The sequence below is a fragment of the Rana temporaria genome, chromosome 2, assembly GCF_905171775.1.
Source record: "Rana temporaria chromosome 2, aRanTem1.1, whole genome shotgun sequence".
Classification (NCBI taxonomy): Eukaryota; Metazoa; Chordata; class Amphibia; order Anura; family Ranidae; genus Rana; species Rana temporaria.
This window is the reverse complement of record NC_053490.1, coordinates 469,699,749-469,723,033: the sequence shown is the minus strand read 5'-3', so window position 1 is coordinate 469,723,033 and position 23,285 is coordinate 469,699,749. Positions and strand designations below refer to the sequence as shown.

Below are 23,285 nucleotides of genomic sequence, written 5' to 3'. Positions count from 1 at the left end.
ACATTTGATATGCATTTTTTTCTTTATTTTTTGTTAACGTCAACTATAGAGTTCTACATGACTAAACAGTATCAACAAATACGAAGCCATCTGTGTTCAAGCAACGTAGAGGCACAGCAAAAATCGAAATACAGTAGAAAACAATTGCACACACAATAGCCCATTGGGCGACAAACGTGCAATCCTTAGTCCTGACGAAAGTATACACACAGCAAAAGTTAGATCAAAAGTATAAATGACAGCATTATACATACAGTGGGGTAGATTCAGAGAGCAATTGCGTCTGCGTAACCATAGTTACGCAGCGCAATTGCTTACTTGCCCCGGCGTATCAAATGCTCCTGATTCAGGAACCTTGATACGCCGACTGCAGCCTAAAATATGACTGGCATAAGGCTCCTTATGCCGTCATATCTTAGGCTGCATTCTTACGCAGGCCGCTAGGTGGCGTTCCCGTTGTGGTCAGCGTAGAGTATGCAAATTGCATACTAACGCCGATTCACAACCGTACGCGCGCCCTGCGTGCGCAGTTTACGTCGTTTGCGTACGTGGGTTTTTGCTGAAGGCTGCCCATGCTATTAGCAGGGGCAGCCAATGCTACGTATAGCCGTCGTTCCCGCGTCGCGAAATTTGAAAATTACGTTGTTTGCGTAAGTGAATCGTGAATGGCGCTGGACGCCATTCACGTTCACTTTGAAGCAAATGACGTCCTTGCGACGTCATTTACCGCAATGCACGTCGGGAAAGTTTCCCGACGGAGCATGCGCACTATGCTCGGCGCGGGAACGCGCCTAATTTAAATGATCCACGCCCCCTACGGGATCATTTAAATTATGCACGATTACGCCGGGCATTTTTCAGGAGTGCCCACGCAATTTTCGGAGCTACTGCTCCGTGAATCAAGCGTAGCGCAGGTAATTTACGGAGGCGCATCGGCAAAACGGTGCGCTGCGCCTCCGTAAAAAATGCGCAAATGTACCTGAATCTACCCCAGTATTTTCAATGGCTTACTAGGTAGCAAGACAAAAAAACCTGTGTGAAGCATGTACAGGCATACCCCACTTTGTACTAAGTCAATTTTACCAGGACAGAGGCACAGGGAGCCTCAGTAAACAACTATATGGAAGGGCTGGAAAAACTATAATATTTTATTGGGAGAAGAAGTGCGCGGGCAAAAAAACTAGACACACTCACACATGGAAAAAGCAAGAGAAAGAGAACGTCGTTTTTCTTTTAACTGCACCAGAAATGCACAAGTGTAATTGGGGCCTTACATCACATTGAGCCCCAGGTACAAAAGAACCAGCTGTTTCCTAACAATCAATGGAATTTCCCCCCTTCTTGTCACTAAAAAGGTTAGAACATGGAAGGAAGGCACTGAATGGGCTGCTAATGGGGAGAATTCAGACACTCCATATAGTATGAGCCTAAACTGATTATATTATAAAAGAAATACTGATATTAAAAGTTCATATACCTACCAGGAAAGCCAGTTTCCTGCACAAATATAGTGAATACCAACACGTACTGAGTAATTCTCTTTCTGCTGTGGGCTGCTAAAGCCTTATAATGCTGGAAATTGCAATTCCCAACTGATGGCAAACTACAGCTTCATGTCGTTAAGCTTTATAGTGTATTTCCCATTAATGATGCTTGGCTAATCAGTGCCCATGAAACGGAGGTATCTTAATAACAAAACAAGATGTACAGAGAGATAAAACTTGGGAACTGTGAAACAATTAAACAAATGTTTGGTAAACCTGGTACAAATCTCATAATTGACTCGCTGTGATGTTTGACAACTCAAAAGCTCTTTTTAAGGTCAAAGGAGAGGAGCTTTTCCAGTTCAGTAAAAACTTAGTGTAAGTAAACCCCCCTATCGTTTTCAGCCAAGGAAGCTGCCATCTTTACCTCTGTTTAATCTACAACTGCCATGATGCTGTGCTTGTGATCAGTTATGACACCAGCCATTGGATAGTTTGACAGTTTGGCTGATGCCTTGTACACACAATCGGAATTTCCGATAAAATCCGTCAGAATTCCGTTCAAGCTGTCTTGCATACACACTGTCAGACCAAATTCCGACCGTCCAAAACGCGGTGACGTAAAACACTTACGATGAGCCGAGAAAAATGAAGTTCAATGCTTCCGAGTATGCGTCGACTTGATTCTGAGCATGCGTGTTTTTTTTCTCCGTCTGAGTTCCACACAGACGATTGGAATTTCCGATAGGATTTTTTTCCATCGGAAAAAAATAAACATGTTCTATTTCTAAACTCCGACAGAAAAAAGTCAGATGGGGCCCACACACGGTCGGAAGATCCGCTGATGAATTCCCTCTGACTTTTTTCATCGGAAATTCCGATCGTGTGTTAAGGGCATTAGAGCACAACCAATGGGAGTGTTACATTTCCGGCACGTGACATAAATGAAACTGTCTTATGGATGGGTTTACTTCCGCTTTAAGGCCTCGTACACACGACAAGTTTCTCGGCAAAAACCAGCAAGAAACTTGCTGGGAGATATTTTTTTGCAGAGGAAACCGGTCGTGTGTACATTTTCGTCGAGAAACTCGACGAGCCAAAAAGAGAGCAAGTTCTCTATTTCCTCGACGGGAATGGAGAAACTTGCCTTGTCGAGTTCCTCGACAGCCTAACAAGGAACTCGACGAGGAAAATGATGTGTTTCGCCCGTCGAGTTCCTCGGTCAGTGTACGAGGCTTAAGTCTCTGAAACACTAAAAGCTGCATTGTGATTGGCTGCTAAGGGTTGCCATACTTTTAAAGAACAACTTTAGGAAACAGACAGGGTCATTCACTGACAGTGTTGCAACTGTACCTATGTATAATGTGACTGCAACCAGGACTTCTTGTTACGTGAATCTTTGTTGTGCTGCGTCCTTGTCCCATGCCATTATGTTAGGGTGAGGCTATGTTGGCTCAGTGGTAGGGTGGTGCATCAACCAGTAAAATGTTGCCGGATCAGATTTGAAGACTTACAACAGACGAGACAGCGATTTATCACATATACTGTCTTCCAAATCAGTTAAAATACAAGAATGTCATGTCTGACTGGAAAGTAGCTATAAATAAAGCAGTTTAGACTTTCCCAAGAACAATTGTTATTGATGTTATCATTAAAGGGAAAGTATTTTGTACTTTCAGGCTTCTTTCATACGGGCAGTATAAACGGTGGTTAAGCTTAAAGTGGATGTAAACCCAAAAACCTGTCTAAATAAAAAATCCTTTCCGTCCCCTTGCTTCGAGTGAAAGGGTTTTTACATATCTCGTGCACTAGCTTGGACACATGCACATTCCTGGATGTTTATCATAATATGGGGGGTGATCCACAGTTCATTGTGAGAGGTAATGTATGTCACTCGAAGCAAGGGGACGGAAAGGACTTTTTATTTAGACAGGTTTTTATCTGGAAGTCTGTTAATTTTCACTGAACAATAAAAGAGGATTACTCAGAGCTGGATTAACTCTGTGTGGCAAGACTGGGCACAGATGATAGGAAATCGTATTCTCTACATTGTGACATAAAAAAAAAAAATATTTTTTGGGGGGGTTTACATCCACTTTAAGGCTTTACCACCTTCTGACCACCCACCTACAGCCTATAATACAGATGAAGGTGCTGTTCACATGCCAGTGCTGCTTTGCATCGTGGCAAATTTAATGTGTCATGTTGAGTTGAAACGTGGCCATTCAAGTCAATGGGGCTGTGCTGCAACCCAAATGCTTGGCTTATGGTTCTGAATCATTAGTCCCATATAAAATTGCCACTAGGCACAAAGAAGAGGGGGAAAAAAGACATTCAGAAGGCGGCAGCATGGCCTCCTGAACACCTGACAGCGGATGCTTGGCTTCACTTTGAAAGGAGTTTGCTCTCAGCGGCTCATTGCTCTGTGTCTTTCTTAACAGAGATAATATTAGCCACATAGGGAGTTCATAGTTTTCAGCGAAGCCGATTTAAAAAGAGGGGAGAATTACTTAATAATAGATGTGAAGATTCACTTTAGTCTTTAGTTTAGTTTATGTCATGTGCAGATAAAAAAAATTAACAGGAATTTGCTTTTTATATGAATGATTAATTAAACTCTTCACACAATGAGGGGCGTTCAAAATCTTGTGCAGCTGTGCACAGAATCCAACCAGCTTTCAGGTTTTATTCCCAAGCTTACAGGAGTTGTAAAGGCAGAAGGTTTTTTAGCTTAATGCATCCCTCTGGCCAGTTTGGAGAACACTGATTTATCGCAACAATGCAATTAGTTATACTGATATCGGGAACAAAGAGCCGTTCCTAAACCAGCCATAGACGGTTTGAATCTAGGCCGGTTCAGCAACAACTGGCTGAGATTCAAACCATGTATTAGCAGGCTAAATTCACAGAGTACAACCAGCCTGCTGGATTTTACATGCGAGTATTGCTTGTGGTTGTTCTCCGACACCCCCCACCCCCTGTGGTTGCAGGAAAGAAATTCACTCTGTCTATGGCCAGCCTTAGAAGAGCATTCCAATCCAATAAACTCTCCACACATGTAGGAAATTCATAAGTGACGCCATGACAAGGGCTTGCAGTCTGATCATAGGCTGTACACATTGGAGGGGGATCACTGAAGGGTCTGAATGGATTTACCAAAATTCCTCCACACAGGAGCCTCCTGATGTTGATTTTTCTGTTAAATTATTTTCTTATACTGGACAGAATTAAATAAACTGTCACTCTCCTCTTTTTTAATAGGTGGGTGGCATATCGGCAGAAACATTATTGTGGTGAGCAGTATATACTAGAAAAAGGGCGATATAAGACCCATGTGGATTGGGGAGGAAGCAGCAATACAATCATGTCCATCCGACCAGTTCTGCTGGTAAGTTGTTGCTATGTTTTTTACATGTTTATGCAAAAAATATTTTTTATACCTGTGAACACATAGTCATAGTTTGATTGGTGAACTGAATTATTTAAAGGAACGATCTGCTTAATTAAAGGCAATGTACACTGTTAAATGTCTTTACTGTTTAAAGTAGCTGTTTGTGGTGATAAATTCCCTGGGTCATACAGCGTCCAATGCATGCCCCCATCTTCTCTGAGTTGCATCACAGATATGATAGTGCTAATGTATTAAAAAAAAAAGTTTTCTTGATGCAGGGTAAGCTTTCTTTTTAACTGTGAATGCTCTGCCTGTTTATGTCTGTGTCAGATGTAATTACTGTGTAGCTCTCACCTACATGAGCACTAGATGGAGAGACCCAGGGATTGTGGGATATATAGTTTATTCATAGGAAGTGTAAACTCTTACAATACAGACAAAGGTCATCCATTAACCTGTGCAGTGCCATGCTGCCGAATACCACGTTACTATACAAACAAAAACTGCTGACACAGGAATGTAAAGATTTGTTATACTATAGGCTGTGCATACAGGGCAACAAATGACACAAGGAAACTACATGACCAATGCACAACTAATGCAGGAGAAGGTAGAAATGTTTACAATGCCTTTAAAAAAGGAGCAACTATATAATATTAATATTTTGTTTGTTAGTACCTGAAAACTTCAATTGGTCATGCAGAAACTATTTAAAACTCCTCTTCTGTTTTGTGTGTTGGCATTGTTGCACGCAGATAATATGTAGTAAAACTGTGTTTTATGCTGAAATGTAATGTCACATCAAGTAATGTATCTAGACAGTAAATGTATTTAATGTGGATGTAAACCCTCCATACACCCAGTGAAGTGAACAGCCTCAGATGATACACAGAGATGAACCAAATCTCCCTACATAGGTTTTACATGTATGTCTGCTGTCTTCACGTTTATATACTGTTTAGAAAGTGTTAGGAAATGTTCTCTTCCTGTTTAACACAGAGAGTGATCTCAGGGCATACAGCAAAGATAGCTAACATTGCTGATTGGAGGAAAGGCACACACTCCCTCTCATCATAGGCAGAGACTCTCAGAGGTGTTTTGTAACAGGGCCAGCTCCCTGCTAATCTATTTATAGAAACCTCCCTGGACAGAAATGTCAGACTACTTTTATCTGATGTATCTGAGAATTTGTCAGGAGTTATCAGGCTGATAACAGAGGAACTGGCCAAGAGAGAGCTACAGGAATAAAGAAAAATATTGCAAATATATGTGCCCAGCTCAAATTACATGAATTGGGTTTACATCCACTTTAAAACAAATTGTTAAAGCATTTGTGGACTCCTGACTGTTTTACTACATATGTTTTTTATAGTGTGAATGCCTGGCTGCTTTACTATATATGTTCTCACTATATCCCCCTGTGAATTTTCATAGCAGTGGGTTGTATTGTGTATGTTGTATCAGTAAATGTGACTTGTTCTTGTTTGGCATGTATTGTGTGTGTTTGCTGGGAAGGAAAAGGGTGGATAATTGTCTCACTAGAGATAACTAGAGCTGTCCATGGTTCTGCAGTACATGTTTACTATGGGGGATTATGGGGAGCGATGCAGCTAATGTTTTAGCAGGTTTGTACTTGTGTGGGTCAGTAATAGAGAAGATCATTTTTTTAAATTAAATATGATACATGTTTGTTTTAAGCTATGGGATGTGCTACAGCAGTAGGAGGAATGATTTGGGAAAGTGTGCAACCATGATGGCTTAGTAGCTTTATCATAGTGATCATACTGTAGGACAATCATGATTTCCTGCTTAAAAATTAACCAATGTATTGTATGTTCAAGTGAGGTTTAGTATTTCGATCACACTGAAATATCACAAGCAAATAATCACTTGAGTAGCAATCACACTCACTGGCCAGATTCAGGTAGGGAGCGCGTATTTGTGTGCGGGCGTAACGTATCCTATTTACGCTACGCCTCTGCAACTTTGACAGGCAAGTGCAGTATTCACAAAGCACTTGCTCCGTAAGTTGCGGCGGCATAGCGTAAATAGGCCGGCGTAAGCCCGCCTAATTCTAATGTGGAAGATGTGGGCGTGTTTTATGTAAATTTATTGTGACCCCACGTAAATGACGCTTTTTCCGAACGGCGCATGCGCCGTCCGTGAAAGTATCCCAGTGCGCATGCTCCAAATTAACCCGCAAAAAGCCAATGCTTTCGACGTGAACGTAAATTGCGCACAGCCCTATTCGCCAACGACTTACGCAAACGACGTAATCGACGGAAAATTTGACGCTGGCCCGACGTCCATACTTAATATTGGCTGCGCCTCATATAGCAGGGGTAATTTTACGCCGGAAAAAGCCTTACGTAAACGGCGTATCTGTACTGCGACGGCCGGGCGTACGTTCGTGAATAGGCGTATCTAGCTGATTTACATATTCTAGGGAGTAAATCAGCGTACACGCCCCTAGCGGCCAGCGTAAATATGCAGTTAAGATACGACGGCATAGGAGACTTATGCCGGTCGTATCTTAGCAACATTTAAGCGTAACTCAGTTTGAGCATACGCTTAAGGTTGCGACGGCGCGGATTCTGACTTACGACGGCATATCTACTGATACGTCCGTCGTAAGTCTTTCTGAATCCGGGCCATTGTGTCCCCATGGTGAGAGCTCTATAAGTAGCAAGTATTGTCAGTTAACTTGGGGCACTATTCTGGAGTGGAGTACCACGTACTAATTGTGTGGCTCACACTGCAGAAAAACATTTGTTCCATCTGTGTTCTGACTTTTCTTGTAGAGGTTATGTTGGCCTTGCACCATACAATCTCTTTAGAATTACCAAAACAATTTATTATGGGGACATACCTAGACAATGTATTGCGGTCTAAACCTCTGACATAAAATATGAACAAAGCATACTCCTGTATAGTGTGTCTCAATTAAGAGCACCAAGTGTCACTTTTCTGTGCTGCTTCAGTCCTCTATCAGCATGAATCACTTCTCACAAGTTTTCCTGACTCCAAGAGAAAAATGGTGACAGGGGGAAAACTACCAGCTGATTGACAGCTTCAGCTCTGTTCCAGTGTGCTGTACGGGGATCCCTTTCTTCCAATAATCAGCTCTAATGCCGCGTACACACCATCACTTTATGTGATGAAAAAAAATGACGTTTTTAAAAACGTCACTTTAAGTGACCGTGTGTGGGGGAAAACTTCGTTTTATGTCTTGTAAAAAACGACCAAAAAAAATGTAAGCATGCTTCAATTTTATGTGTCGTTTTTCAAAACGTCATTTTTTACTGAAATTGACCGTGTGTAGCAAAAAACGTTGTTTAAAACGACGTTTTTTCACCCGCGCATGCCCAGAAGCTACTTATGAAGCGAGCTTCAATGGAAAAAGTGGTGAGAACGTAACCTCGCTTTGCTAGAGCATTGTGAGAAAAACGATGGTGTGTAGGCAACTTCGTCTTTGAAAATTGAAGTTTCAAAAATGTCATTTTTTACTTCACAGAAAATGTCGTTTTTTTTCATCACATAAAGTGATGGTGTGTACGGGGCATTAGAGCTCTCCTCATTGAGCTCTGCAGTGTGTAACTTCAGCTCTCCACCTCATTTTTTCTGACATCTCAGGCAAGCTTTAAAAAATTCAGCACTTTGAACAGATGAAGAGAAGACTGCAGATAGACAGGTACAACTTATGTAGGAGGATTTGTTTCACCTTAACCACTTCAGCCCTGGAAGATTTTATCCCCTTCCTGACCAGAGAACTTTTTACAATTTGGCACTGCTTTAACTGACAATTGCGTGGTCATGCAATGCTGCCCTCAAATAGAGCTTTCTTTTGGTGGCATTTAATCACCTCTGCGGTTTTTATTTGTTGTGCTATAAACAAAAAAAGAGCGACAATTTAGATTTAAAAAAAAAAAAAAAAAACATTTCTGTAATAATTATACCCAAAAATGTTTTTAAAAAACAAATTTCTTTATCAGTTTAGGCCAATATATATTTTTTTACATATTTTTGGTAAAATAATCGTAATAAGCGTATATTGATTGGTTTGCGCAAAAGTTATAGGCCCGGATTCAGATACGAGATACGACGGCGTATCCCCAGATACGCCGTCGTATTTCTGAGTACGGGCCGTCGTATCTATGCGCCTGATTCAGAGAATCAGTTACGCATAGATTTCCCTAAGATCCAACCGGCGTAAGTGTCTTACACCGTCGTATCTTAGGCTGCATATTTTAGGTGGCGCTTCCGTATAGTTACGCAAGTAATATGCTAATTAGGTATTTACGCCGATTTAGAAACGTACGTCCCGCCGGCGCATTTTTTTACGTCGTTTACGTTAGGCTTTTTCCGGCGTAAAGTTACCCCTGCTATATGAGGCGTAGCTAATGTTAAGTATGGATGTCGTTCCCGGACGTCATTTGCGTAAGTTGTTCACGAATAGGGCTTTGCGTAAGTTACGTTCACGTCAAAACCAATGAGGCTTTGCGGCGTAATTTCGAGCATGCGCACTGGAATTCTTTCACGAACGGCGCATGCGCCGTTCACAAAAAACGTAAAATACGCGGGGTCATCTTAAATTTAAATAAAACACGCCCCCAACATCCCCATTTGAATTAGGCGGGCTTACGCCGCCACACATACGTTACGCCGCCGTAACTAAGGGCGCAAGTTCTTTCTGCATACGGAACTTGCGCCCAAAGTTACGGCGGCGTAACGTATCTGAGATACGTTGCGCCCGCAGATAGATACACAAATCTATCTGAATCCGGGCCATAGTGTCTACAAACTGGGAAAGATTTATGCCATTTTTATTATTATTATTTTTTTACTAGTAATGGCGGTGATCTGAGATTTTTAGCAGTACTGCAACATTGCGGCAGACAGATGAGACACTTTTGACACATCTTTGGGACCATTGACATTTATTCAGCTCTAAAAATGCACTGATTACTGTGTAAATGTCACTTTAGGGAAGGGGTTAACACTAGGGGGCGATCAAGGGGTTAAATGTATGTTCCCTTGATGTGTTCTAACTGTATGGGGATAGGACTGACTGGGGGAGGAGACATATCGTTGTTCCTACTTAGTAGGAACAAATGCTATGTCTCCTTCTCCCCTGACAGAAAGGGGATTTGTGTGTTTACACACACAAATCCCTGTTTTGGCTCTCGTGCCTGGCCACGTGCTGTGGGCACGTGCCTTCGGCTGCTCTTAAAGGGAACAACGTACCCATACTTTGTTTTGGCCAGCGGTGCCATTCTGACGCCGTATATCGGCAAGCGGTTAATGTGTCACCTGAGGCCAGTCGCTTCACTGGGTATATGTAATGCCGCATACACACCATCACTTTATGTGATGAAAAAAAACGACATTTTCTGTGAAGTAAAAAACGACGTTTTTGAAACTTCAATTTTCAAAGACGAAGTTGCCTACACACCATCGTTTTTTCTCACAATGATCTAGCAAAGCGAGGTTACGTTCCACCACGTTTTTCCATTGAAGCTCGCTTCATAAGTAGCTTCTGGGCATGCGCGGATGAAAAAACGTCGTTTTAAACAACGTTTTTTGCTACACACGGTCAATTTCCGTGAAGTAAAAGTTGACGTTTTGAAAAACGACACATAAAATTGAAGCATGCTTCAATTTTTTTTTGGTCGTTTTCTAGAAGACATAAAACGACATTTTCCCCCACACACGGTCAATTAAAGTGACGTTTTTAAAAACGTCATATTTTTTCATCACATAAAACGACCGTGTGTAGGGTTTACACCCACTTTAATTCAGTATCAAAACTGGCATGTCCTTGCACCACATAATTGGTTGTAGATTATACAATCAGTTTGTATAGTGTATATTGTTAGCAATGCAGTGACTGAGCTTCTAAAAATCACCTCACCCCGTACAACGTTTGTCAGTTGGCGTGACGCACTTCTAGGCCACCTAACCAATTTTGTCTTCCCAGTGGCTTCTACCGTTTCAGAGCTGCAGTATTTAATCTGTTACGTTTGTATTGGACTTCCTGTGAGTTTCAGCGGACCTGCAAATAGCTTGATTCTGCTGCCATTTTTTTTTTTTTCTATTTGATTAATATTGTATTTCCAGGTAAAAGCATTTTAACTTATGATAAAGTAGTCTTGTTGCAAAATGGATGCTGAAATAATGGGCTGATTTAATTTTCAGGAGCCGCTTGGACGCAACGAAGTCAAACACTTGGTAAGTGCTATTTTCTGCTTATAACACAGGAACGCTACCTGGAACAGCGAACAACGAATTAGCAAAGAGGCTTTTGTTCAGTTCCACAACACATAGCAGCCCTCTTTACCAGTGGCTTAAACAGAGCATGTTGCACTTGGAATGTGCGGCAATCATTTGGAAGTGACCCTCTCTTTAGTCTATGGTGACTATGAAAAATGCATAATGCATCCTACAAGAATGAATATTTCATGAACATATTGCATTAACAGGACGCTGTGAAACCTAAAATCCAGCAAATGTACAATGGAATTTCCCCCCTTGTTACGTAACATACAATATATGTTATATACTGTATGTATAATAATCCTACCTATGTCCAACTCGGGTATTTCACCTTTGGGGGACAGTTTTTACAATTGGCTTTAATCTGGGCAATTATTTGTCGTCATATTTTGTCTAAATCACAAGTAATTTTGTTTGAAGTATGGCGTATTTATAATTTAAAACCCTGAGTACCTTTTAAAATATTAAGTTAAAGCGGGAGTTCACCTGAAAAAAAAATGTTAGCATTCGATTGAGGCTGGGCGTTCCTATTTGATTGACAGGCTTCCGACGGTCGCATACACCGCGTCACGAGTAGCCGAAAGAAGCCGAACGTCGGTGCGGCTCTATACGGCACCTGCGCACCGACGTTCGGCTACTTTCGGAAAATCGTGACGCGATGTATGCGACCGTCGGAAGCCTGTCAATCAAATAGGAACGCCCAGTCCCGCAACCCATACCCGGAAGCGGCGGAGAAGATCTCTCTCTAAAACGATAAGTACTGCTTCGATTTTAAAAAAACTACCCTATTCCCCTTGACAAAATGAGCCTCAATCTAAGGTTAAAAATTAAGTTTTCGGGTGAACCTCCACTTTAAGTAGTAAAATTTCATTTTACAAATGTCCTCCAGTGTACTTGCATATGTGGTAGAGTGTAATGCAGCCATTCTCAAATGTTCTCACATGCATGGTACAAGCACCTCTTCAATACATTATTAGTAACATTTAAATTTAATGCAAAAGATGGCTTTATACAAAAAAGGATTATAGGACAAAAATATGCAAAATAACAAATTAAATCGGAACTTCAGGCAAATGACGAAATGCACAGATGAAATATGAGAGACCTTTTACCTGTCCAAGGATTTGTATTTCTATTTATGCAGTTTTGACATTAAAGCCTCGTACACACGATCGGACTTCCAACCAACTTTTCCGTGGATTTTGGTCCAAAGGGCGTTGGCAGTGAACTTGTTCTGCATACACACGGCACAACATTTTCAGGCAACTTTAACCAAATCACGTGGTTTTTCAGCTTTTTACCGCCACCCTTTGGGCAACTTCTGCTATTGTTGTCTGATGTTTAGCATTGGTTCTGAGCATGCGTGTTTGTACTTTGGATTTTAGTTGGACGGACTTTTGTACACACGATCGGATAAACCGACATAACAGATTTATTGCGCAACAGTTGGGAACATGAACAGCCTACTTTTGTTGTCTTTAATTCAGCCAATAATTGTCTGATGGAGCATACACACGGTCAGATTATCCGACACAACGCGTCCGTCAGACAATTATGGCCATAAAGTTGGATTGTGTGTACAAGGCTTTACAAAGCTCTGTCATACAGTGCCGTCCTGTCTGGCAGGGGAGAATACCTGATTTTTCTCATCTATAGTTAAGTAATACTTACAGGGCTCGTGCCTTCTCCAGCCTATGACTTATGCCTCGTACACACAACCGTTTTCCTCGGCAAAAACCATCAAGAAAACTGCTGGCAGAGCTTTTTTGCAGAGAAAAACGGTCGTGTGTATGTTTTTCGTCGAGAAATCTGTTGTGGATCTCGATGATAAAAAAAGAGAACATGCACACTTTTTTCTCTTCGAGAGTCTCAATTTCCTCATCGTGTTTCTCGTCGGGCTGGTTTACGATGAGAAACACGTTCGTGTGAATGCTTAAAAACCCGCGCATGCTCAGAATAAAGTATGAGACGGGAGCGCACCTTCGGTAAAAGTAGTGTTCGTAATGGAGATAGCACATTCGTCACGCTGTAACAGACTGAAAAGCGTGAATCGTCTCATACTAAACTTTTACTTAACATGTAGTAACATGAGATTAGCAAAAGCAGCCCCAAGGGTGGCGCCAGTGGAATCGAAATTCCCCTTTATAGTGCCGTCGTACATGTTGTACGTCACCGCGTTTAAGAACAACGAGATTTTGTCTTGACAGCGTGTATGCAAGGAAAGCTTGACAAGATTCTCATCAAGTCTGACAAGAACCTCGTCGAGGAAAACAACGTTTCTTTTACAACAAGATTCTCGGTCCTGTGTACGAGGCATTAGGCCCTGTACACACGATCAGTCCAAACTGATGAAAACGGACTGAAGGACCGTTCTCATCAGTTAACCGATGAAGCTGACTGATGGTCTGATGTGCCTACACACCATCAGTTAAAAAAAACATCGAGTCCAACGCGGTGACGTAAAACACAACGACGTGCTGAAAAAAATGAAGTTCAATGCTTCCAAGCATGCGTCGACTTGATTCTGAGCATGTCCGGGTTTTGAACTGATGCTTTTACATACTAGCCATCGGTTTTGACCTATCGGTTATCAGTCCATCAAATCAATTTTAAAGCAAGTTCTAAATTTTTGGACCGAAGGATAACTGACTGATGGGGCCCACACACGGTCGGTTTGGACCGATGAAACTGAACTTCAGTCCGTTTTTGTCAGTTTGGACTGATCGTGTGTACAGGGCCTAACAGTTCTGCCATTTTTATGTTATAGGTCCTCATTGACTGATTTTTGCTATTATTTTTTTAACTCCAGTAATTAAACTGTGTAAGGTTTATCTAATATCTGTCAGCATTCAGTGGCTATACAGCTTGGCCTATATGGCTTGTAAAACAATATTGAGCTGATGGTTAAATTCCCCCTTGGTGTGGGTACTGCAGCTTTCGTATATATTTGCAAATGTGTGCAAACAAAACCCTCTGTTTTTAGTGTAAACTGTTAGACAGCTAATTTGGTTGTTTTGCAGGCTGGCTGTTAAGTGTCTTGGGAAATCTTTTGTTTGTTTGTGATGGATTTGTTTCTAAAAAGCACATGCATGGAAATATGCACTAACTCTGTGTTCCTGCGTCTTTGTTATGGGTTGCATTTTTTTAAGGTTTTGTTTCTGAAATTTCCATTGCATTACACTATTGGTTTGAAAGTTTTTGCCATGGATATTAATGAAGGTCCATGTTTGAACTGTCCCAAAAATGTGCATATTTCAAGTACACCTTAGGTGCAATTGAAGTGATCCTAAACGCACTATTTTTAATTTACTATGTCCCTTCTATTTCTATGTGGATGGTGGCACTGTAATTATTCAAATAATAAAAAAAAAATCTAAGTACCTTTTCCCTAATTGATATACAGCTGTCACATGACCCATATCTTCCCCAGCCTGTCTGCAGGAAACATAAGCAAGAGGAGCTTCTTCTGCTGCTGGTCACATGTTAAAAAAAACAGCCTTTAGAATACAGAGTAAAAATAAATATTTTACATCAATAAACTGTTTTAAATTTGGATACAAATATATATTTGAAGTTAAATCTTTATTATTTTGTGGAAATAACCTTGTGTGGGTGGATTTATGCCCTACCCATCCAGCCTGTGTCTAATGCCGCATACACACCATCACTTTATGTGATGAAAAAAAACGACATTTTCTGTGAAGTAAAAAATGACGTTTTTGAAACTTCAATTTTCAAAGACGAAGTTGCCTACACACCATCGTTTTCTCACAATGTTCTAGCAAAGCGAGGTTACGTTCACCACGTTTTTCCATTGAAGCTCGCTTCATAAGTAGCTTCTGGGCATGCGCGGGTGAAAAAACTTAGTTTTAAACGACGTTTTTTGCTACACACGGTCAATTTCTGTGAAGTAAAAGTTGACGTTTTGAAAAACGACACATAAAATTGAAGCATGCTTCAATTTTTTTTGGTCGTTTTTTAGAAGACATAAAACGACGTTTTCCCCCACACACGGTCAATTAAAGTGACGTTTTTAAAAACGTCATTTTTTTTCATCACATAAAGTGATGGTGTGTACGGGGCATTAGAATAAGAGGGAGGTGAAGCCACCATTAATTTACATGTCATATCCCACCCCCATTTTGTTTAGCTGGTTAGTGGGCATGGAGGAGGAGGAGGGAGGGAGTGGGCTTTTATTTACCACTGTGTGTATGCATGCAGTATAGTCACATGGGCTGCTCAGATGTCAAAGGGAGGAAATGCTCAGCCTAGAAACTCAATGAAAACGGAGCATGTGCAGTGTTGCAAAATCCCTAGCTAAATTGGGGACATGAACAGAAGGTGGTGATAGAGAGCAGCAGGATCAGACAGTTTTTTTTTTTTTTTTCTGCAGAATATAGAAAACAAATCTCATAGTGACTGAGTGAGTCACTTCAGGTCCGCCTGTCGGTTTTTTCGGCGGACCTGAACGGTTGCTCCATGCTTCTCTATGGAGCGTCGGATGTCAGCGGTAACATGTCCGCTGACATCCGATCCAGTCCCCTAAAGTTTGACGGATTGTGATACGTTGCCAATCTGTCCATGGCGGATCAGATGCTGTCTGTTTTCGTCTGATCTCTCCATAGGAGACAGCGGCGCTCGACAAGCCCCTCCCCGCTCAGTGAGCAGAGAGGGACCTGTCATCCGCCGGCTCAGCGGAGATCAACGGAGAGATCTCCCGCTGAGCTGGCAGATCCGCCCCGTGTGGAAGGGGCCTAAGAACAGCATGAAATACACCATTTATTGATTGTTTTTTTATGTTGTGGGTTTAGTGACACTTTAAAGGCATTCTTGTATAAAGCTTTTCAAGTCAGCCTAGAGAAATCCATCCCAACTGCAGAAGTATGAAAGTGCACCACAGCAGTTCTGTTTCAGTGTGAATGGCTCTAGTGATTGCCAACGTTCTTCAGTTTTGAGGAAGCTACTTGGATTTCAACATCACAGAACAAGTCCAAGTAAATGTGACTACCTAATGTATCTACTAGTAGAAGACCCATGAATTTGCAGAAATCAATTATATTTTTTGGTTTTGTTGCAGATAAAAGCATACGGAAGTACAAATTTTCAAGGGAAGAGTGTTGACTTCACACAACAAGTGTCAGACTTCATTTCTTTCATGCCCAAGTCTTTCAAGGTCCTACGGGGATGGTAAGATGGCTTTTTACTTGTACAGTATTCATTAAATACATATAGTGGAAAGGATCCATAAGCGTTCTGGACAAGAGATCATTATGTGCTTTCTAACATTAATTGTGGTTTATAATATTTTAAAGTTTTTTTGCTGTAATAATTTTGGGCATTTAGATGTGTTTGCAGCAACATCCAATAAGTGTGTGCAGCACTAAGCACTGTGCATTAATACTAGGTTGTTTTTAGCACACTATTAATTTTTAATTACTTTCTAACATTAACCCACCTATATTGAACCAACCATGCGTTGCAGAGAATCCTTCATTTATAAAGTATACCATGTTTTTGTTCGGTCTGTCTATGGATGACTACACATAGAGACATTTTCCCAATTTTTAAATAATTGAGAAACTCAACAGGGCGATGGAAGATGGAGCCGCAAACTAAGATCCTGATTGTTTAACCAACTGGCACCTTCTGAAACGGTTGACATGGGTATCATTGAACTCTCCTTTTTAAAACAACACTTTACTAGCTGGAAAGTCCCTAAAGTTATAGTCACCACTGCTTAGCTGCATACACTCACCTTTAATATTATTAGAGCTGTTACTGATTAAAATTTTCGTGTTCGATTAATCAATTTTTTTAATCAATTAATCGACTAATTTCGATTAATTATAACGCCCATACATTTTTCGGATCACCACCATATATAGTCCCCACTGTAGTATCCACAGACATCTCCCCACTGTAATATCCACAGACATCTCCCCCACTGTAATATCCACAGACATCTCCCCCACTGTAATATCCACAGACATCTCCCCCACTGTAATATCCACAGACATCTCCCCCACTGTAATATCCACAGACATCTCCCCCACTGTAACATCCACAGACATCTCCCCCACTGTAACATCCACAGACATCTCCCCCACTGTAACATCCACAGACACCTCCCCATTGTAATCCACAGACATCTCCCCACTGTAATATGGTCCACATCTCCCCCACTGTATAGGAAGATTAGTGCTTGCTTAGTCTTACCAGAGAAGCCGGCCAAACACAAGCAGTTGAGGCCAGGTGATGACGTCAGCGCGCCACTCTAGGCTCACCTAGGCCGCCGCCGGGTGGACCAAGATGGCCACTGCTTCCGGAAGCTAGGCCGAAGCCTATGGCCGAGGCAGCAGCAGAGCTCTGCAGATCACATGGTGTGCCGATCCGCATATGGTGACCCGTTCCGATCACGGATCATTTACGATCACTAGTACCGATCAAAAGAATTTTGATCGATCAAAAAAATGTACGATTAATCGAGGAATTAATCTTTAATTTCCACAGCCCTAAATATTGTAAGATATTATAAGTGTCCTTGTAACACAACCCAGGGCACTCAAATATAAATATCCTACATTTTTCTTAAGAGGGTTGAGTGCTGCCTTGCATCCCCAATCCCCCCCAGTTATTAATTAGAGAATAAGGTCATGCATTTGTTTTATTAACTAGTAAGAAATTATGGGTAGTGGGGCAAAATGTGTCAAACCATAGATTACATTAGAAAAGTACAGCTTTGTTCTTCTAGCTCTTCTGTTTTAGAGACTTTACATTTAGGAAAGTGTTCCTTCAGGCTATTATCGAACGACTTGATAGTGTGTAATATCATGTACTTTTGTTTGTGAAACTACAAGAAAGTCAACAAATCCATAGGATCGCTACATTTTAGTTTGATTACCCTAGTGACTTATTGACTTCTTATTATAGTTTAACCATGATCATTATGTTTTGGGTAGCATTCAAAGACCTCCCAAACCTAAAACCCCTCTTGACATGGGTGCCTCCAGCTTTACAGATAAGGATACATAATTTGTTGATATCTGCTGTATAAGTTCATCCCCACATCCACCGGAAAGTGTACGCTTTGCAAGTAAACTGACGTATTCATAAATTAAATTTGTGACATCTCAGCAGTGGCGTTGAGCTTCTTGTGCATTATGTAGATGTGAGATTACGTTTAGGGAGACACTGCAAGAGGAGAAAGAGCAATTTTACATTTTACTGTATAATAATAAAGTGATCTCACATATGATTATATCAAAAATAAAAATATTTTAGTGCTTTTGTTTAAAGCTGTAATGCAGACTAATATATTTCATAAATTACTGGCAGGGACGTTGTATTGTGGTCTCCAATTTAGCAAGCACAAGTCATTCATGTACCCTATAAACTGATGTGCAATATGTGCGCATTGCTAAAACTGTTTTAGATGCGTTTCTATTTAATCATGCAGTTTGTAAATAAAACATGTTATAATCCTTCTCTTGTGTTTTCCAGCTGGCTGTTGGGCTACCAAGCTGATGCATGTGACAATGTGTGTGTGTTAGAAGAGGGACATTTCCCCGACTTGGCATCTTGTGGATGTCCTGCAGCTGAGATCAAATATATCCGGCCAATGGATTATGTAAGACATCTGTGCACATCTCATGTTCATTGTCCCCAATGTGCTATACATTATTAGCCAGTCACTGGATTTTAGATCTCTTCCGCTTTTATAATTGAAATATTTTCAGAAATATGTTTAAAGTTTTTTGCACACAGATGGTAAAACTTAAACTTTACAATGCTTCAATAAAGGTATAGCCCTGTATGCATTTTCCCTCAATTCATGTTCAGGTGATGGATAAGAGAAAGAAACACACAGATTTTATTTATTTAAACATAGGATCTGAGCTTTAAAGCAGTAGTAAATACCACTGAAATACAATTTAGGCTGGCCTCCCTACAGGGTTAGGTCATAATGTGCATGCACCGCATTTCTAGCACATTATGACAGACTTAAACCAGATCCCTCCCACACAGTGCTGTTACCAAACCCCGCCCATCTTCACCCGATCTTACTGCCAGGTTCGCCACCCCTGGCTGTATGAATGACCAGAGTCACAATGACGTCAGTCCAGCACGCAGGAGCCCTTGGCTTCGGCACAGAGCTCTGAAGGTATGGCACAGTATGCCATTCCTTCAGTGCGCATGCGTCAGTGACGTCACCGGCAGCATCGCTTGTGAATAACTCCTAAACTGTTCAAGTTTAGGAGATATTCACTGTACCTACAGGTAAGCCTTACTACAGGCTTACTTGTAGGTACTACAAGTTCAAAAGTGGAGCTTACCTCCACATTAATAATGAATGTGGCTTTAGAATGTGGCTGCTACAAATGTGTTCAAATCACGCCATTTTAAGGGTGACTGATATCTAGTATGTATTGCAGCTTAAGTCACGGGGAGTCCAAAGATCTGTGTTTTTTATATTTATAATTTTTGGTTTGTTCATTTATTTTTTTACTAATGCCAACCAGGAAAAAGGAGCACAGTGCCTCACCAGACTGGCAAAGCTGGCATCTGTTTTGATATAACCATAACAAGAGGGCCCACAAGCACTAGGTATAGGGAAGTATGTGGCTGACCTGTTTTTTTTTCACCACCAATAAAGTGAAGGTAGAAGATTTCAATATTCTGTCAAAAAAAAAAAACTTCACTGGAAATGAAATGAGTCCCCCAATTTTGCAGTTATCTTTAAATGCCCCAGCAGTCTTATACTTGGTTGTCTCAATTCTGTGCTGCCCGCTGGGCCCTACATATCTTCTTTTCTCTGAATCTCTCTGCTAGGCACTGCTTCTTTAGTGCATGTAGAGACTTTCTGTTCATTCCTAAGAAGGCTATCCATTATCTGTTTATGGTTGAACTGGATGGACTTGTGTCTTTTTTTTCAACCTGACTAACTATCTGTACCAATACTGATGGACAGAGTGAATTTCATAGACTGTGCAGCTCCCAATGGGCCACACAGCGCAAGATCTTAAAGGAACAGGGGTAGTTAAAAAAAAAAAAAAAGATTTGAGAGAATGCCAAGTGGAGATTTATGAATGAAAGTCATCCATCCTCCATCCTCCATTCTCAGATACTATTTCATTCACAGAAGTTGTAGTACAGCTTCTATGAATGGCATAGCTGGGTAGAAAGGGCTGGTATAGCCAGGCTGTTTTGATGAGAGCATATAAAAACCCATTAATTGTATTAACCCCAGGCGAACAGGAAAATTACAGCAGTTTGGTAGAGGGGAGTGCAAGACAGAGGGAGGCTATCATTAACAGAAGAGTAATCGGCACAATGCATACATCCTATTAACAGTAAGTTATGCCCCTTGTGCTGATTTTTCTGTTTGCGGTTTTGGCTGCACTCAGGCTTTGAAGGTATATAGCTGGGAATATACTTATTCGTGAAATGTAGAAGACCAAAGCTGCTTCTAGCCCAGAATGCATGAACCACGTAAAATATCCAAGTAAAGCAAAGGGATAATATTTACGGGGTAGGTCATATTATTTAGCCCCCCACCCCTTGAAGCATCCATCCAATGTGAAAGGACACACAGGCTGCTATTACCATTTCAGAAGCCTTAAACTCGATATATATGTACTGTAGCAATAACACTGTGAGCCATTATTCAAATGTGAAATATGCCATGCATGAACTAAGCATTGACGGACAGCTAAATCAGTTGTTATGAACAGCTGTAAACAGCGTAATTTTTTTTTTGCATGGTACAATAGCTACAAATGACAGATTAACAGACCGTGATCGAAGGTAAGTTACTAAAGGAGAAGGGAAGGTTTTGTTTGGTGAATAAAGTAAAACTCTGTTCACCTTGAATGCCCAGTCATGTGTAAGGAAAATTTTAAAAAAATGAAATCTTGCTTGATTCGATCATTAAGGTAAGCACAGCTTCACCATATTCACTAACCAAATTAACATTCTCTAATTCTTTAGTAAATCGAGCACATCATTCACTTTCATGTCACAGTTGTGATTTGTCAGGTGGCTGTTTTGCTGTTTCATTATATTGTAGGAGATGAAGATCTATTATTTTCAGTATTCAAATCCTCATGAAAGTGTTTTATCTGATTGCAGGTCTTTGCAGAGCCCTCTATTAGTTTATTTGCTCTGGACTCCTGTGAGGGGAGAGAGATGCATTTTGAGGAGGCTGTCACCTCTGTCCTGAACAAGGACCTCCACTTCTACACCCAGTCTGTGTGGGTAAGAAGAGGCCTGTAAGTACCATTTCTCATTCTGCTACTCTATATAGCAAAGAAATATAGGTCATTTTAAATGCCAGTCGCAGCCAGAGTAGATATTTCAGTTTTGTGTGGTTTCCAACAAGCGTAGAATAGGGCTTAACACATTTCATCCTCAAGGAGAACCCATTATGTACTGCCATTGCTTGCTTCTTTAAGGCTAATTGTGCTGCTGATCCTCAGGCTTCACAACTGAGTGAGTTGTTGACCTGAGAATTATTCAGCTGAGGAAGTCAGAGCTCCTAACCTGCAAGCCTGACTACTAGTTACTAGGCTGGCAATGTCTGCACACCTATTTCAACTCTAGCCAAACCTTTATTTTGACTACCTTACCTTTTTTTATGGTGGTCTGTGACCCTCCTTGGGAAACAATTACCCTCTATTCTTGTAAAATATGAGGTACAGCGCTATATAGAAATAAAGAAATGATGATCATGTGAAGACCATGTATGACATGGATAATGAAAAATCTGTGGTCATAAAAAAGGAAAGTGACCGTGAAGATGAAAAGTTCAATGAATATAGGGCCAAATCCACAAAAGAGATACGCAGGCGGAACTGCTGTTACGCCTGCGTATCTCTGTGCCTAACTTTGGGAGCGATCCTCAAAAGGATTTTTCCCAAGTTAGGCAGAAGATCCGACATCCGTAATTTAGTTACGCTGTTGAATCTTAGGATGCAGTACCGCATCCGCCGCTGGGGGCATTTCGAGTCAAAATCCCTCCTTGCGTATGCAAATTAGTACTTACGGAGATCCACAAAGCTTTAGGCATTGTGTGATTTGCGTAAGTTACGAATTTGCTTGCGCAAAACTAAGGTTGGTTTTATATGGACTAACTTTAGTAGACCATGCAAAACCATACCTTTTTTTCGATCGCCGCGTTTTTTTTTTTAAATTTGATTTTTTTTTCCCGTCGCGTAACTTTTTTTTTTCCCGTCGCAACTTTACGAACCCAAACAAAATGGGGGTAAGTGGGGAGGAGGGGGCAGTAGCTGAAACTGCACCCAGAATATCCCCACTCAAAGGAATTTCCTGGACTATATCGGTATTGGTAATGACAAGATACAAAGTAATATATAAAAAAAGATTTATTGGGAAAATCAATTATACAATTAACACTATTAAAATTGAACAAACAAGAAACAGACGTTCGGGTGACCCCCAAGAATCATCTGTAATTGTCGATTGCTAGATTGGTCGAAGTCTCGACTAGTTTCGTGGTTGCCCACTTCCTCAGGAGAACCAATCTCTAGAACAGATACAATAAAAACATATGAACATAATATTTACACATACAGCAAATCATATATAAAAATATAGGTATAGCTGAGTAGCCTACCCACTGAATAGACAATTAATGTGTGAACCATGGACGCCATACAGGATCCCCTGCGGCGGACAAAGGGGGTATGGGTGGATACCTATGGTATAAGGTATAAAATGAGTAAAAGATAAAACAATGTCAGCCTGGCAAAGCGAGGAAAAGGAAGGGGGGAAGGGGAGGGGGAAAGACGAGAGGAAGGGGGGGGGGAAGTGAACAGGGAGGAAAAAGAGAAGGGGAAGAGAGAAAATAAGGGGGTGGGGGGGGGAGAAATGGGGAGTGAGCCATGAAGGAATGGTTGGAGGATGAGGGGGAAGAAGAGGGGACCAAAAAAAGGGGGGGAGGGAAAAGAAAAAGAAAGGGGGAAGGAGGAAGGAGGAGAGGGGGAGGGAGAAGAGGGGGGGTGAAGAGGAAGGGAGGGGGGTGCAGAGAAAGGGAGGGAGGGGAAAGGGGTTGGCCAAGACTGCTAGGTAGTTGCACAAAAATTGATTGAAGCAATAATTAGAACTCACCCGAACAAGTG

At 41.2% G+C, this 23,285-nt stretch overlaps 1 protein-coding gene across 1 annotated transcript in view; it reads left to right on the top strand.

Annotated features, from left to right (window-relative positions):
* Positions 1-23,285, top strand: part of CRYBG3 (crystallin beta-gamma domain containing 3) — a 247,633-nt gene that overhangs the window by 184,940 nt on the left and 39,408 nt on the right. The window contains exons 14-18 of the mRNA XM_040338717.1: positions 4,746-4,872; positions 11,071-11,103; positions 16,226-16,335; positions 18,649-18,775; positions 21,277-21,416. Coding sequence (XP_040194651.1) covers positions 4,746-4,872; positions 11,071-11,103; positions 16,226-16,335; positions 18,649-18,775; positions 21,277-21,416 — 537 coding nt within the window. The remainder of the gene's footprint in view (positions 1-4,745; positions 4,873-11,070; positions 11,104-16,225; positions 16,336-18,648; positions 18,776-21,276; positions 21,417-23,285) is intronic.